Raw genomic sequence first — 18,503 nt, forward strand, 5'->3', positions numbered from 1 at the left:
ATTTAAGGTTAATATTGTTATGTGTGAATTTGATCCTGTCATTATGATGTTAGCTGGTTATTTTGCTCGTTAGTTGATGCAGTTTCTTCCTAGCATCAATGATCTTTACAATTTGGCATGTTTTTGCAGTGGCTGGTACCGGTTGTTCCTTTCCATGTTTGGTGCTTCCTTCAGGAACTCTTGTAGGACAGGCCTGGTGATGACAAAATCTCTCAGCATTTGCTTGTCTGTAAAGGATTTTATTTCTCCTTCACTATGAAGCTTAGTTTGGCTGGATACAAAATTTTGGGTTGAAAATTATTTTATTTAAGAATGTTGAAAATTGGCCCCCACTCTCTTCTGGCTTGTAGAGCTTCTGCTGAGAGATCCACTGTTAATCTGATGGGCTTCCATTTGTGGGTAACTCGACCTTTCTCTCTGGCTGCCCTTAACATTTTTTCCTTCATTTCAACTTTGGTGAATCTGACAATTATGTGTCTTGGAGTTGCTCTTCTCGAGGAGTATCTTTGTGGTGTTCTCTATATTTCCTGAATTTGATTGTTGGCCTGTCTTGCTAGGTTAGGGAAGTTCTCCTGGATAATATCCTGCAGAGTGTTTTCCAACTTGGTTCCATTCTCCCCGTCACTTTCAGGTACACCAATCAGACGTAGATTTGGTCTTTTCACATAGTCCCATATTTCTTGGAGATTTTGTTAGTTTCTTTTTACTCTTTTTTCTCTAAACTTCTCACTTCATTTCATTCATTTGGTCTTCAGTCACTGTTACCCTTTCTTCCAGTTAATCGAATCGGCTACTGAAGCTTGTGCATGTGTCACGTAATTCTCATGCCGTGATTTTCAGCTCCATCAGGTCATTTAAGGACTTGTCTACACTGGTTATTCTAGTTAGCCGTTTGTCTCATCTTTTTTCAAGGTTTTTACCTTCTTTGCGATGGGTCCAAATTTCCTCCTTTAGCTGGGAGAAGTTTGATCTTCTGAAGCCTTCGCCTCTCAACTCGTCAAAGTCACTCTCTGTCCAGCTTTGTTCCGTTGCTGGAGAGGAGCTGTGGTCCTTTGGAGGGAGAGAGGTGCTCTGATTTTTAGAATTTTCAGCTTTTCTGCTCTGTTTTTTCCCCATCTTTGTGGTTTTATCTACCTTTGGTCTTTGGTGATGGTGACATACACATGGGGTTTTGGTGTGGATGTCCTTTTTCCTTCTAACAGGACCCTTAGCTGCAGGTCTGTTGGAGTTTGCTGGAGGTCCACTGCAGATGCTGTTTGCCTGGGTATCAGCAGTGGAGGCTGCAGATCAGCGAATATTGCTGAACAGCACATGTTGCTGCCTGATCATTCATCTGGAAGCTTCGTCTCAGAGGGGTACCTGGCCGTGTGAGGTGTCAGTCTGCCCCTACTGGGGAGTGCCTCCCAGTTAGGCTGCTCGGGGGTCAGGGACCCACTTGAGGAGGCAGTCTGTCCATTCTCAGATCTCAAACTCCATCCTGGGAGAACCACTACTCTCTTCAAAGCTGTCAGACAGGGACATTTAAGTCTGCAGAGGTTTCTGCTGCGTTTTATTTGGTTATGCCCTGCCCCCAGAGGTGGAGTCTATAGAGGCAGGCAGGCTTCCTTGAGCTGCAGTGGGCTCCACCCAGTTCGAGCTTCCTGGCCGCTTTGTTTACCTACTCAAGCCTCAGCAGTGGCGGGCATACCTCCCCCAGCCTCGCTGCTGCCTTGCAGTTCGATCTCAGACTGCTGTGCTAGCAATGAGTGAGGCTCTTTCGGCGTGGGACCCTCCGAGCCAGGCACGGGATATAATCTCCTGGTGTGCTTTTTGCTAAGACAGTTGGAGAAGCGCAATATTAGGGTGGGAGTGACCCGATTTTCCAGGTGCTGTCTGTCACAGCTTCCCTTGGCTAGGAAAGGGAATTCCCTTACTCCTTGTGCTTCCTGGGTGAGGTGATGCCTCACCCAGCTTCGGCTCACACTCGATGGGCTGCACCCACTATCCTGCACCCACTGTGTGACAAGCCCCAGTGAGATGAACCCGGTACCTCAGCTGGAAAGGCAGAAATCACCCGTCTTCTGTATTGCTCACGCTAGGAGCTGTAGACTGGAGCTGTTCCTATTCAGCCATCTTGGAAGCACCCAGTTGTACCTTTATAATAGTAATTTGTTTGTTGGTGTCGGCTTAGTGCTATATATTAAAGTGTTATGTGATTACAGGAGTATATGCATGTTTGTCCCAATGCACTCTTGTATTTTAGATTCATCCTTTTGCAATAACAATAGAAAGTGATGATAATAAAAGTCAACATTAATTTAATGTATGCTGTGTGCAAAAACTCTGTGTTAAGTGCTTTGTATGTATCCTCATCTAATTCTCACCATACGCACATTATAAAATTTTAAAAAAGTCAATCCAGATTTATTTCCCTAATCTTTTATCACCTCGTCTGAAATTGTTTTCCATTTTCACCAGAGGTATGAAAAGTATGTTGGGTTGGTTCCATTCGTTAGAATTCATTGCTGGAAACCAGCTGACTGGAATAAAAGCTCTGTGAGGGCTGAATTTTTGCAAAGTTCTGCAGGAGCAAAGAAAACAGATATTTCACAATGTTGGTGGGTTCAGGGAAATACTTCGTTGTTTCTAAGCCTTAATTCTGAAGGATTTTACTAGATATGACCCTTTAGAGATCTTTAATAGTTTAAAGCCGTATGTACAGGCTTCCTGAACTGATTTATATCAAATATAGTCTATACTTGAAAATGAATTACTTATTATACATGTTCAAAAATAGTAATACTGATATACTGACTTTTTTTAAGGTTTTGAAAGAGGGAAGGAAGATATTTCTCAAAATAAAGATGAATCTTCACTTGCTATGTCAAAGAGCAAGGTAAGCATATATAAGCAAATACATGATTATGACATTTCCCTAATATTTGAGATAAGGGAACTAACACTGAAATCCTATGAAGCTTTTATGTGATGTTTTTATGTTGATACATCTAAACCATGTAGTGTGTATTAAACGAGTGAAGTTCCATTGGGGCTAATGTAAGTATTGTTGGTTACTTAGAAATACAGCTGATTGGTAACCAGTTTTCCTGTCAGAGTAATACTGTTTCTGGTATCTCTGCTATAGCAGCACTTCTCAAACTTAAGTCTGAGGATTGCATTCAGATATATTCTCAGGGTTTATGGCTTTAAAAAAAAAATTCTTAAGTATTTTGAGTTCATTCAGATGACAATCAAAATACATATATTTTACCAGTTAAAAGCCAGATCTTTGCAGTAGTAATTGTCTACGATTGACAGACATTTTCTTAGAATAAGACAGAGTTTATGAATCAGTATTTCTCAAACTGGGATATTTAGACACATTCTTAGGCCTGTTGAGCATTTTTTCTTTAAGAGTGCATATTCAGATTTGAGAAACACTATGTGATACAGTAACCAGTTTCCCTGTGGGTTTGTAGTTCACTGGATTTTCTATAACTTTTGAAGGGATTCGACTTTCGACTTTTTTTCTGGCAAGATTTAGTAGCAGGAGGAGCTTTTATGTTTATGGGATCAAACTTCCGTGACTGTAAGACAACTGTTTCTAAAGACTAAGTTCTCTGTTATTCTCAGCAGTTGGGCTTGCTCTTACAACTTACATTTTTTGGATACTTTTAAAGGATAACAGTTATCCATTGGTCTTAGGAACCAAAAACATTGGTGCAACTCCAAATAAAAGTAATAACCATGTTTACCGCCATTACCATAATAACCCTAACCTCTTTAATCCTCCCAATCATCATTACCTTTATCAACCCTAACAAAAAAAACTTCTATCCAAATTACGTGAAAACAATTATTATATCTGCTTTTATTACTAGCCTCCTTCCCACAACTCTATATATTTTCCTAGACCAAGAAATAATTATTTCAAACTGACATTGAACAACCATCCAAACATTAGAACTAACACTAAGCTTCAAACTAGACTATTTTTCCGTAATATTTATTCCAATTGCACTATTCGTCACTTGATCTATTATAGAATTCTCATTATGATATATAAGCTCAGACCTAAACATTAAGCAATTTTTTAAGTATCTACTTATTTTTCTCACCACTATATTAATTCTAATTACTAACAACAACCTCTTCCAACTTTTTATTGGATGGGAGGGTGTAGGAATTATGTCCTTCCTACTAATTAGTTGATGGCACGCTCGAACAGACGCCAACACAGCGGCCATCCAAGCAATCCTGTACAACCGCATTGGCGATATTGGCTTTATCCTAACCCTAACATGGCTTCTCCTACATTATAACTCGTGGGACTTTCAACAGATATTCATCCTAGACTCCAATTTAAACTTTCTCCCACTGATAGGCCTTCTCTTAGCAGCAACAGGAAAATCAGCTCAACTTGGTCTCCATCCTTGACTCCCCTCTGCTATAGAAGGCCCAACCCCAGTTTCAGCTTTACTCCACTCCAGCACCATAGTCGTAGCTGGAGTGTTCCTGCTCATCCGCTTCCACCCCTTAATGGAAAACAACACGTTAATTCAAAGCTTTACACTATGCATAGGGGCCATTACTACTCTATTCACAGCAATTTGTACCCTAACACAAAACGATATCAAAAAAATCATAGCCTTCTCCACCTCAAGTCAATTAGGCCTAATAATAGTCACTATCGGCATCAACCAACCATACTTAGCATTCCTACACATCTGCACCCATGCCTTCTTCAAAGCCATACTATTTATTTGCTCTGGGTCTATTATCCACAATCTAAACAATGAGCAAGACATTCGAAAAATTGGAGGATTATTTAAAATGATAACCCCTTACCTCAACTTCCCTAACCATCGGTAACCTGGCACTCACAGGCATGCCTTTTCTCACAGGCTCTACTCCAAAGACCTCATCATCGAAACCGCAAACATGCCGTATACCAACGCCTGAGCCCTATCTATCACTCTCATTGCCACTTTCCTAACAAGCGCCTACAATACTTGAACTATTCTCCTCATCTCAACAGGACGACCTCGCTTCCCAACCTTAATCAACATTAACGAAAACACCCCCACCCTATTAAACCCAATCAAACGCCTCACAATCGGCAGCCTACTCGCAGGATTTCTCATTACCAATAGCATCTCTCCCACCTCACCTCCCCAACTAACAATATCATCTCACCTAAAACTCTCGGCCCTGTACCTAACCGCTCTAGGCTTCCTAGTAGCCTTGGATCTTACTCTTATAACCAATAAACTTAAAATGGATATCCCATCATACATATTTAAATTCTCTAACATACTAGGATATTTTCCCATTACAATTCATCGCACAGCTCCCTACCAAAACCTGCTTATAAGTCAAAACCCAGCTTCCCTTTTACTAGACTCAATCTGACTAGAAAAATCTAAACAATCTCACACACCCACATTATCACCTCCATCCTCACAACCACTCAAAAAGGTATAATCAAATTTTATTTTCTCTCTTTCCTTATCCCTCTCACCCTAACCTTATTTCTAATAACGTAACCTATTACCTCGAGCAATCTCAATCACAATATACACACCAACAAACAATGTTCAGCCAGTAACTACCACCAACCAACGCCCATAGTCATACAAAGCACCCGCACCAATAGAATCCTCCCGAATTAACCCCCGGCCCTTCTCCCTCAGAAATCACTCAACTCCATATATTGTTAAAATTAACCACCACCACTAACCCATCAAAATCTAAAACTCATAAAAACAATCCTACCTCCATCGCTAACCCTACTAAAAGACTCCCCAGAACCTCAAACCCTGAACCCCATGCCTCAGCATACTCTTCAATAGCCATTGCCGTAGCATAACCAAAAACAACCATTATACCTCCCAAGTAAATTAAAAATACCATTAAACCCATATAAGCTCCCCCATATCCTGTTCTTGAGAGTGGTTGAGAAGATTGCACAATACGTTTAAAAATTTGTGTAGGATGTTACACAAATATTATTCCCACTTTTCATGTATACATTACACAAAAGTTCATCTGTCATATTAGTGTAAAGTACTTAGGCTAGAAGTTTAAAAGTACTTTGTATTTATGTAACATATATGAGAAATGCCTGGATCACCAACGGGAGAAAAGATTTCTTTCCCCATTGCAAGGTTCATGGCTGAGATCCCAGAACAAAAGAAAGATGAACAAGAGAAAAGCATACATATGTATTTAATACAAGTTCTGTGTGACACAGGAGCTTTCAGAAATGAAGACCCAAAAGAACAGGGAAATCTGTGTATTTTTGTGCTTTGGTTTGGTGAAGAGCAGACAGTCACAGAAGTATGATTAGACAAAGGTTGGGGAGTATTATATGATGCTAATACACTACGGGGAATTTAGCAAGGCCTGTTTGTTCAGCTTCTTCTTGGTATCTCTGTGTCTTTGGGTTCTTTCTTCTAAGGATAGGTAGAGCACCTGCTTCAGGGGAAGGTCAGAGAATTACATTGTGGCCTGCTTTAGAGCAGAAAGGCAGAAGGTCAGAGAGTGACCTTTCTGCTTTTCAAGTTTTCTCAGTTTCCTTCAGCTTAAAAGAGTCAGTATGCCCCTGTATTTTGGGGTAATGAGTTTTGAGCTCTGTCAATCATTTTACATGATCTGTATTATTAAAGCAAGGAGGAAATAATTTATCTTAGGTCTGCCACAGCTAGAAATACAATGAGATTTATAGAGTTTTTTTTTTTTTAAGACCTATTTTCAAGCAATTAATACTAGAATTGGTGAATACATGGTATAATGGTATTCCTACTCCAAAGCCTTAACACCTAAACACACAGATCTACATACCACAGCTACCTATTTGCCATCTATATGTACCCTTTAATGGGGGAGGCCTGAAAAGGAACTTTGCGTACTTTAAATGAAGCTGTGTGCCTTAATGAGGGGGACCAAAAAAAAAAAAAAAAAAACCTCAAGCTTTAGAACTATGCTTTGGGTACAGTAGCATCTAATCATATGTGGATCTTTAAATTAATTAAAATTAAATAAAATTAGAAATTTAGCTCCTCAGTTACACTAGTCATACCTCAAATGCTCAGTAACCACATATGGCTAGTGGCTGCCACACTGGACAGCTCAGATATAGGACATCTGGCATTTAGAAAGTTCTACTGGGCAGCGCTGCTTTAAAAATGGAAAGGAGTCAATTTAATTCTTGACTCTCCTTATTACCTATAAATTTTTAGCTGTTTACAATGTTATTAATAGCTACTTTTTTTTTTTTTTTTTTTTTTTCTTCCCCGAGACAGAGTCTCTCTCTGTCACCCAGACTGGAGTGCAGTGACACAATCTCGGCTCACTGCAAGCTCCGCCTCCCAGGTTCATGCCATTCTCCTTCCTCAGCCTCCCGAGTAGCTGGGACTACAGGCGCCCGCCACCACAGCTGGCTAATTTTTTTGTATTTTTAGTAGATACTGGGTTTCACCGTGTTAACCAGGATGGTCTCGATCTCCTGACCTCGTGATCCGCCCATCTCAGCCTCCCAAAGTGCTGAGATTACAGGCCTGAGCCACTGCGCCCGGCCATTAATAGCTAATTTTTTTTGTTTTTTTAAAGAGATGAAGGCCTCACTATATTGCCCAAGCTGGATTCGAACTCCTGGGCTCAATCAGTCCTCCCACCTCAACCTCCCAAGTAACTGGGACTGCAGGCACATGCCACCATGCCCAACTTAATAACTACTTTTTGTTGAGAGTGTACTTGGGCCATTTTAACATTCATAACAATACTGGAAGACAGGTATTGTTGGCTCCATTTTATGAATGAACAAACTGAGGCTCAGACAAATTAATTCCCCAAGACTCAAAATAATAAGTCTTAAAACTAGAGTTCACAGTGGCTTCAGTTTTCTTTTTTGTTCAGGGGAGGTAAGATCTACCTCCCAGATTGTGGTGCAGAAAGTACCTGACAAAGTAGCTGGTTAACAATAGATAGTTAAGAAGATATTTTCTTATGAATAAAGCATTAGAGTGAATGAATGGGATTCTTAACATAACTATTTGGTATATAAGTAAAATTATACTCATCATATTATTTTCCAAGAGCTGAAACTTACTGATTTTCTCATAATTTAGATTTAATCTTAGTTTATTCTGTTAGCTTAAGATGTCTATAGTTGCTCCTTTGTCTTCAAATATTTTAACATGCGGCCGGGCACAGTGTTTCATGCCTGTAATCCCAGCACTTGGGGAGGCTGAGATGGGAAGATTGCTTGAGCTCAGGAGTTTGAGAACAGCCTGGACATGATAAAACCCTATCTCTACAAAAAATACAAAAATTAGCTAGGTGTAGTGACACATGCTGTATGCCTGTGGTCCCAGCTACCTGGGGGGCTAAGGCAGGAGATGCTTGAGCCCAGGAGGTTGACACTGCAAGTGAGCTGTGTTTGCGCCACTGCACTCTGGCCTGAGAGACGAAGTGAGACCTTGTCTCAAATATATAAATTTGTATATATGTATGAGCATGCAACCAACTCTCTTGTTTTTCAGAACAGTGTAAAATTTTACATTTATCATTAAACCTCATACTTGTGGAATTCTGAAGATTTTTATTCTTATCTGAGTAATTTTGGAAAACAAGATTTGTTATTCCTTTCATGATTGAGTTGTATAAGTGAGAACATCAAACAATTTTAACTTTTCCCAACTCGATGCAAAAAATATGAATACTCTCATTTTGGTCACAGGATTTTAGGTTAAATGGTATTTCTTAAAATTCTTAATTGAGCCTGATTAACACAATAAAATATACCTGCCTCATCCCCAAGACATTATTTAAAAATAAAGGAGCTGGGCACAGTGGCTTTTGCCTGTAATCCCAGCACTTTGGGAGGCTGAGGTGGGAGGATTGCGTGAGCCCAGGAGTTTGAGACCAGCCTGGGCAACCTAGCGAGACCTTGACTCGCTACTCGGGAAACTAAGGTGGGAGGATCACTTGAGCGCAGGAGTTGGAGGCTTCAGTGAGCTGTGATCATACCACTGCCCTCCAGACTGAGTGACAGAGTGAGACCTGTCTCAAAAAATAAAATAAGGCAGTTCCTCTTTCTCATGAACCTTTTCCTATGCTTTTTCGTTGTATGAATAAGTGAATCGGAAAAGTTGGTTAATCAGATTATCCCAAACAAAGTAGCATTTTAAAATGAATTTTTAATTATCCATCTCAACAAAAGGAATTACAACATAACTAATGTGTCTAGTGGGATAAAAGGAATTCTTTTAAAAGGATAAGGGGTTTTTGAGCTCACATCTCTTAAGTTGATTCTTCAACCATTTAACTACTTGCCTTGTAGGTTTGCTGAATCATCTGTTACTTGCTTTAAAACATACATTTACCTGGATGGTTAACAAACCTTTCTAAACCAAAATGTCTGATGTGATCACAGTAACTTACCATTATCCTTGTTGTTCCTTATATCTGTAGTATTATATAATTTTCAAAGCAAATTGCAAAGTATTTTAATAAATAAATGTCCCATTATTTAAATCTCTAAAGGTCAGATTTTTGATAGCACCTGCAATCTGAGATATAGTCATAAACCTCAAACAATATATTACCAAGTACTAAGTTAATTAAGTATCATTTAACCCTCAAAGCAACCCTATGAATTAGTAGTAGTATCTTCATTTTACAGATGAAGAAACTAAGACTGACAGATGAAATTAACTTCTCAAAGTCAGCCTATAAGGGGACAGCAGTTAAAGGGGAAAAGAGAGAAGAAAAAGAGAAGGAAAGAAGTAAAAAATATAACATGCTAAGCATTCTAATGCCATTTAACAAAGAGGCAAGCAGTAATATACATTAAACTTGCCTATCTTGATGGTCATCCTTAAGAGAGTGGTCAGTAAAGTTTATGAAGGACGGGAAACTTAGTTTGGTAAAATATCCCCAACAAAAAAAATCGTTTACATTTTTGGCATTTGAAAGGTGTTTTGATTAAAACAACTGAGGTAGTAATGTAGAAAAGACTGGAACGTGGTCATTCCTTTTTGTATTTCAGAACTAGACTGCATGTTATGTCAGAGATTCCTTGAGGTATGTGAGTTAAAGATTCCTTGAGGTCGGTTTACCAAGGTCATGTGACACCCTTCTGGCCTGCTGGTCCCTATGTACAGTAATCTTTTAGTAATAACCAAGCTAGAGCTTAATTGTTAGGGAAACAAATTTGATTTTTTTTAAGACAAGGTCTCACTTTATCATCCGGACTGTAGTGCAGTGGTGCAGTCACTGCTCACTGCAGCCTCAAACTCCTAGGCTCGGGTGATTCTCTTGCCTCAACCTCCTGAATACCTGGGACTACAGGGACATGCCACTATGCCCAGCTAATTTTTGTGTTTTTCATAGAGATGGTGTCTCACCATGTTGCCCAGGCTGGTCTTGAACTCCTGGGCTCAAACAATCCTCCCGCCTTAGCCTCCCAAAGTGCGGGGATTGCCAGCGTGAGTCACCACGCCCGGCCACAGATTTCTTTTTGTTCGTAAAGATAGATCTTAACTTTAAGATACCATATGAACAGTTTTAAAAGATGAGAAATTAATATAGTGAGATAAGTAAGAACATGAAGCTGGGAATTAGATGAGGGTACAAATGCCAGCTCATGCACTTTGTAGCTTTGCGACTTTGGAAAGTTATGTAATCTGTTAGTTTTAGTGTCTTCATTAGTAAAAGAGGGATACAACTACTATCTCCTAAGTTTGCTTTGAGTATATAAATGTTTAACATATACAGTTGATCCTTGAACAACATGGAGGTTAGGGGCACTGACCCTCCACTCCCCTGTGCATATAAAAATCTGCATATAACTTTTGACTCCCTAAAAACTTAACTACTGTAATTGTGTACTGTTGACCAGAAGCCTTACTGATAACATAGTCAATTAACACTTACTTTGTATATGTATTGTATACTGTATTCTTACAATAAAGTAAGCTAGAGGAAAGAATATGTTATTTTAAAAAATCATAAGGAAGAGAAAATGTATTTACTATTTATTAAGTGGAAGTGGATCATCAGAAAGGTCTGTCTTTGTTATCTTCACATTGAGTACGCTAAGGAGGAAGAGGAAGAGTTAGTCTTGCTGTTTCAGGTGGCAGAGGCAGAAGAGGTGGAGGAGGTGGTAGGGGAAGCAAGAAAGGCAGGTACACTCAGTGTAACTTTTGTAGAAAAAAAATCTGCCTATAAGTGGACCTACACAGTTCAAACTGTGTTGTTCAAGAGTTAACTGTACTTTGTAAATAGTAAACAACCATGAATATTCATTAACTTTTAAGGTAATACTATTAACATTTTTTGTTTAATGGTTTCTAAAAAGTACACTACTATAAACATTATCCTATTAAGTTGTGGGAAGTAGAATCTCCTAATAATTTTAAGCCATCATATTCCTCTGACAATAGCCATGCCATTTCGTGTTCCCAGGGCCAAGGAGAAGACAGAAACCTGTTTGGCTTGAGGAATGTTATGAAATTGTTTTGGTATCACAATATATGCCATCATCATTGGAGTAATTAATGTGATGTTTCAACTCCAGTTCTTAAAGGAGTAACTTTCCCAAAAGTTTAACTAGGTTGATTTCTACATTGAAAATTGTTTGCATTTCCCTTCTGGTTCAGCCAGTTAATATCACCTTAATAGCCCATATTTCATACCAAGTAACAGAAGTGTTTTTAGGAGAGAGGAGAGAAATGAGCTGCAAGTACCTATTTTATTTTCATTTTATTAATTCATTAGATATTTACTGAGTTCTTTCTTTTCTTTGGGTGATACACACTGGGTATCATTGACAAATAAATGTGTTATCTGTTCTTATTAATCTAAAAATTGAGGGAATTGTATACAAAGGTGTGTATCCTTGATAATAATCTAGTAATATTATGCACATCTGGCCGCTCAACATTTGAAAGCCACCATTTGGATCAGGTTCTGTATACTTTCTTGGCACTACTTAGGAGTACTGCTAAGAACTTTAAGTGCCTTCTGCTGTGTCTAACAATAGTTAAAAATAAAACTTCTGGACATTGAAGGAGTATGTTTAATTTTGTTTTTCCAAAATAAATAGAGCTTTTAAGTTTTGTGCTTTTCTACTCTGGTGAACCTATGTGGTCTCTTTAAACAAGCATTACATTAGGAAACCTGGGTTCTGATCTCTGCAGTGTTAATGATTGTTAGTTTGGAAAATCAACCTTCCTGAGCCTCCCTTTCATGATTTGTAAAATGGAGATAAAACAATCTGTTGTGCCTGTTGTTCAAGATTCTTGTGAAGATTAAATGAAAATGTGAAGTATAAACTGAAAGTCTGGAAAGAAATTTAAGACACGAATAATTTAGTGAGGAAATCCCACTCACTTGATAGGTAGAAAGTAGTAGATCCTAGAAATATTGGTGTTTACACACTGTACAAATTAGAGTGACTTAATACTGGTTTCTAAAAGTATTTGTATTTCTTCCTGTTGAAGGAGGAGTAGAAGCAGGGCAATATGTGCGTCAGCTTGTTAGAATTTGTGTCTTTTGTTTGTTTGTTTGTTTTAAGAATATTTAAACTGTTAAAAGATAACATTACTTTGGCTACTTTTGTCCTAGGAATAAATAATTATATATGTTCTTAGAAATACTCTTTAAAAAAAAATGTAAAATCTACAAATGATCTTACTTAACTTCACATTGTAGGTTTGTATACTGATTAGTTTTAACTTTTTTATATTTATAGATTTAACATGGATTCATTTTAAAGACATACTATATAGGGAAAATTCTATTTGAAAATTGACATTTGCTTAAATCATAGCAATAAATGAGAAAGGTGTCACATATTTTAACATTAATTTTATGCTATGTGTAGAAAATCTGAAGGCTTTAATTATGTCTCTTCTGTTTGTGTATGATTTCAGTCTGAATCTAAACTTTATAATGGCTCAGAGAAGGACAGTTCAACTTCAAGCAAACTCACAAAAAAAGAATCTCTTAAGGTTAGTTTCCAGTTATTTCTGAAAGGTAATTTACATTGTGCTTTGCATGTGTGTTTGGAAGTAGGCTAATAAGATAAATATATATGTGTGTTCCTAAAGAAAGAGAAAACATCCAGTGGTACAGACAGGCAGGCATACATAGAAAATGTTAATATTTGTATGGTACAGTGTGGTCAACTGATAAGGCTGATTGATGACTGTCCCAGAGCAGACTGCTTCAGGCCTCAAATGGCAGCTGCAGAGGCTAAGGACTTGATATCTCTACACAAATGTATCCGAACTAGGTATATCATCCCTGTGTTGTGGAACTCCTGATGGGAACTCTGGCACCCATTGAAATTAGAGATTGCTAACTCCTGGGTCATGGCCTGAACTTGACCTGCATAATGTTTTAAAATTTTGACCCAACAGTTAATTAAAAGTTCAGCTATCCAATTTCTCTGAGAAATATGTAGCATTGGGCTTACCTTCCTGAGTGGCCATAGAATCTGGAGCTTAAGAAACACTTGCTTTCCAACTGGCTCTGGTTCCTGCCTAGTCTATTTTACCATTTGTGTTCCATGCCTGGTCCTATATATATTTGTATTTGCATCCAATATTAAATCAGATGGATTAATAAAGACCAAAATCTAAAGTTTTGGGGGTACAGAATTATTAAAATTGTATTATGTCTAGTCTGTTTATCATTAAATGCAACTTTTCTGGTGTAAGATTTTGTTAGTTTTTAAAAATGTAGTCACTAATAGGTTATCATCACTCTTCCCCTATCCAAATTATAACAACAAAGCAACAGTAAGACCTCATTAGTCCACTGCTGATTCCCCAAATGATTAGAATTAACTTACTTATGAAGGTGAAACTTTGATATTTTGGATAAACTAATTTTATAGTTATGGCTTCTTAATTATGTATAACTTACATGTTAGTATTGGGAAAGAGAGCAAAACTTCAGTTGCAAACAGTTGTGGCATTCTTTGTTATCTGAAAAAATTGGTAACAGAGAAGGTTTCTATCAGTAAGAGAATATATTAATAAATATTTTAGAAGCAGTATAGGCCAGTGGTTAAAATAATAGCTTTGGGAGCTAGTCTGCCTCTGTTTGAATGCTGACTCTACAATTTACTAAATGTGTGATTCTGAGCAGGTTACTCTCTCTACCTCAGTTTTCTTATCTATAAAACAAGGATAATACTTCTGCTTCACAATGTTGTGAGGATTAAATGAGGTAATGACAATACAAGTAAAGTGCTTAGAACTGTGGCTGGTTCACAGAATGCCCTCAGTGTTAGAGCTCTTATTATTTTAATTTGCAGTAGGAATCCTATGTAACATTTAAAAGAATGAGAATGATACAGACATGAATACTCTTCAAAAAATGTTTACTGGGGGAACTTTTTGCATGCTAAACACAAAATGTAAATGTTTTATAGGTTGTTACTTAGAAAAGGTCTGAAAAGACAGTGTTTTCCAGAAGATTAACAGTCATCAGTTTAGAGGATTGGAATAGGATGGGGTATAATAAAAATGGCTTCTAGCTTTATGTTTGAAATTTTTATTGTGAGGTTGTGTTAATGCATTGTGTGATTAAAAAGAGGTAAAATTGGCCAGGTGTGGTGGCTCACGCCTGTAATCCCAGCACTTTGAGAGGTGGGAGGATCACTTGAGGCCAGGAGTTCAAGACCATTCTGGCCAACATGGTGAAACCCCATCTCTACAAAAAATACAAAACTTAGCCGGGCATGGTGGCATATGCCTATAATCCCAGCTGCTTGGGAGGCCAAGGCACAAGAATTGCCTTAACCCAGGAGATGGAGGTTCAGTGAGCTGAGATTCCACCACTGCACCCCAGCCTGGGTTATAGAGTGAGACTGTCTCAAAAAAAAAAAGAGGTAAAATTATTTAAAAGATATGTAGAACTGCACTAGTGGTCAGAAAAACTAGATTCTAACCTTGGTTGTCTAAGACTAACTCCTGCTAAAAAATAAAAAAAAAAACTATAGTATTTTTATTGTCAGATTCTGGAATTCTAAAGCGGTTTAGAATTTTATAGTATGAAATTCCACAGAGACCTAAAGACAGAACTATGCGACCTAGCGTTCCCATTATTGGGTATATACCCAAAGGAATGTAATCGTTCTATTATAAAGACACATGCATGTGTATGTTCATTGCAGCACTATTCACAATAGCAAAGACATGGAATCATCCTAAATGCCCATCAATGAGAGACTGGATAAAGAAAATGTGGTACACCATGGAATATTATGTAGCCATAGTAAAGAATGAGATCATGTCTTTTACAGAGACATGGATGGAGCTGGAGGGCATTATCCTTAGCAAACTAACTCAGAAATAGAAAAACCAATACTGCATGTTCTGACTTAGAAGTGGAAACAAAATCATGAGAACACATGGACACACAGACGGAAACAACCCACACTGGAGCCTTTCAGAGGGTGAGGGTGGGAGGAAGGAGAGGATCAGGAAAAGTAAGTAATGGGTAGTAGGCTTAATACCTGAGTGATAAAATAGGTACAACAGACCCCCATGACACAGGTTTACCTATATAACAAACCTGCGTTTGTACCCCTGAACTTAAAATAAATTGCTCATTTCTGTTGAGTTTTTAGCTTTTCTATTATTTCTATAAAATAGGTACAAAAGAAAAATTACCGAGAAGAAAAGAAAAGAGCCACAAAGGAGCTGCTCAGTACAATCACAGATCCTTCTGTTATTGTTATGGCTGATTGGTTGAAGGTCAGTGTGTTTTGAATCATGAATTCAGATTGCTGGATGTTCATCTACTGGGATGGAAAAGCCCAGAGTATACCTAAAGCCTACAAGACAAAAACAACTCCTAAGATGATTGTTTTTCACTGGCAAAGAAACTATTATTGTATTCCCGGAGGTTCTGTGTTCCCATCTTAATGAAGAGAAGGAATCTTAATGTCTTTCTTAACAGTAGCATCAATTACATACAGTATAGCAGTTCTTTTAAAAAAGCTTTTAGATTTGTGTGATATGTTGTCTAATACAATGTGCTGTAAAAAATACGTTGCTTGCTATTCCAATTATTGTTAAGTATTACTGTACACTTAGTATGTTATTGAAAAGATGAGACAAACTTAATATAAAAGCTATTTTTAAATAGTTGGATACATAATATATTTTTTAAAAATGAAAATTGTTAATTATCAGACAGGCACACGTTGCTGTTTCCAGACCCTATTCTTTTGGCCTCTGGTTATTTTTATTTCCTTTTCTTTCATCCTGGTCACTCTATCCTCTTTCTCATTCTTATCTGAAAGACAGCTGTAGGGATCCTAAGTTTAAGAGTGATCTTGTAGGACTCTGACTCACAGAAAATTTTAGTACTTGGCGTGTACCTGAGAATCACCCCAACCCTGAAAACTTTCCACTTTTGCCAAGACTTACTAAGGCCTCTGACCTCATAAGCCTTATGAGATCTGTCATAGGACTCCCCTCACTAAAATGAGAGTCTAGTGATAGTTTCCCTGACAATTCAGGTAACTAATTCTAGGGTTTTCAATCTTGTGCTAATAACACCTTCCAACTTGTTTTGACTCTACTTAGAAGTGCATTAGCTCAAGTTCTCACTTGGGTTTTTCAGAGTTAAAGCTGCCTTCTATTAAGTCCCCAACACATTCTCTGGCTGACTTTCTCTACCTTACCTTCCTTCTGATAATTTGTCCTCCGTGTTCTGTTGCATCTCCACGATCCAAAATGTTATTTCAGAGTACCTGTCTTCCTTTCACCTCTCTTGTCTTACCATTCTTTTACATATACACATAGCTTAGATTTTCTCTTTTCTTCATGCCTGGCTCCAAACTCCTTCTTTCTAAATGTTTCTTGTTGAGAGTTACTGTGGTATGCCTATTTGGGGGATTAGGAAATCCTGTGTTATTTCATACTTCATGTAGGTGCATTGAAATAACAGATGTTTTACAGTAAATAAAAGTATAATTCTTATTTTTGATCTAAATATTAACATCCTTTCACTGTTTTGAATTCACTGAATTGCATAGATACAATTTTAATAGGTGATGGAAATAGAAATTTATAGAAAAAGTAGTTTTAGACTTACTATTGACATAGCGTTAAACCCTAGGATAAGGAACATTTTATGAGAGTATAGGGATTCATGTAACTTGTATTTTAAAATATCCTCCAATAAATTTATATGGCATACTTTATGTAATTACTGGGAACAAAGTAATTTGAATAAGGTAATTTTAGGGGCTAGGAGGAAATTATTTTCTCTTCCTACCACTCACCAAATACTTAGGGAATGCCTAGTGTGTTCCAGCAGTGTTTTCAGCACTGTTGATGTGGTAAAGGGGAAAAATTATTTTAAGCAGAATCATATACACACAAATAAGATTACAGCCATGATCAATGTTACAAAAAGAAGAATCTCAGTACTAGGAAAGTATATTTTAATGGCCCCTGACCTGGTCAGGGAGATTAGGAAAATTATTCTACTTAGTACACTATTTCGAAACTGTTGGCCTGTCTCTCACTAAAATTTAAGCATCTTAGAAACAAGAGCCATGTCGTTTTCATGTCTGTTTGCCGTGCTTACCATGTAGTGGCTTTTAAATAAAATATTTAAAGTGTGCATGTTATGGAAATTTTAGATTAAAACATCATATTTGCAGTTTTTTGGTTTGGACCTTGGGGAACAGATCTTCATTTTTAAAATAAATTTATCTTTCTGTAGATTCGTGGTACTCTAAAGAGCTGGACCAAGTTATGGTGTGTGTTGAAACCTGGGGTGCTACTGATCTATAAAACCCAAAAAAATGGTCAGTGGGTAGGAACAGTTCTTCTGAATGCCTGTGAAATCATTGAACGTCCATCAAAAAAGGATGGCTTTTGTTTCAAACTTTTTCATCCTTTGGAGCAATCTATTTGGGCAGTGAAGGTATGTAAGCGCTTGTTATATAGGTGAAAGGTAAAGATAATAATCCATGAATAGAACTGAGATAAATCAATCAAATGAGTTTAGTCCTCTGCCAGGACTTAAAAATCTGTTGTGCTTTCCAGTGCATTATTCCCCATTCTGCCTCTACTCACAAAAAAATGTGCACCAAAAAGCTTTACCTTTGAGGTCTAACTTTTTATATTGCATCTTTTATCTCTTTTGCCCTTGGGGATTCAATTTGTACTATGTTTTTCAGTTTGCAATTACTAACTCAGCTTTGTAACATTGTATTACATTTATTGTTGTTGGTTTTGTTTTGTTTCCCGCGGCCCGCCCCATGTTTTTTCTCTTTATCAAAATGGTAAGTAGAATCCCTGGAACAGAAATTGCCTTTTTTTTTTTTTTTTTGTGGTCTTTCCTGTAGTGATGTAAAGGTGTGATGGGAAGCCTATTATAAGCAGAAGCAATCTTATTTACTCTTAAAAAAAATTTTTTTTTTAATTACTTACTCTTGAGAAAGAGACAGGTGTCTTTAAAGATGAAGCATTAGGCCGGGCGCGGTG

The 18,503-nt window shown here is 37.6% G+C and overlaps 1 protein-coding gene across 1 annotated transcript in view; it reads left to right on the plus strand.

The window, feature by feature from the left end:
• Window positions 1-18,503, plus strand: part of OSBPL8 (oxysterol binding protein like 8) — a 209,750-nt gene that overhangs the window by 147,147 nt on the left and 44,100 nt on the right. The window contains 4 exon segments of the mRNA XM_017872516.1: window positions 2,805-2,875; window positions 12,918-12,995; window positions 15,651-15,752; window positions 17,737-17,940. Of these exon segments, the coding sequence (XP_017728005.1) occupies window positions 2,805-2,875; window positions 12,918-12,995; window positions 15,651-15,752; window positions 17,737-17,940 (455 nt within the window).

This window comes from Rhinopithecus bieti, unplaced genomic scaffold (assembly GCF_001698545.2).
Source record: "Rhinopithecus bieti isolate Rb0 unplaced genomic scaffold, ASM169854v2 scaffold_5476, whole genome shotgun sequence".
Lineage (NCBI taxonomy): Eukaryota > Metazoa > Chordata > Mammalia > Primates > Cercopithecidae > Rhinopithecus > Rhinopithecus bieti.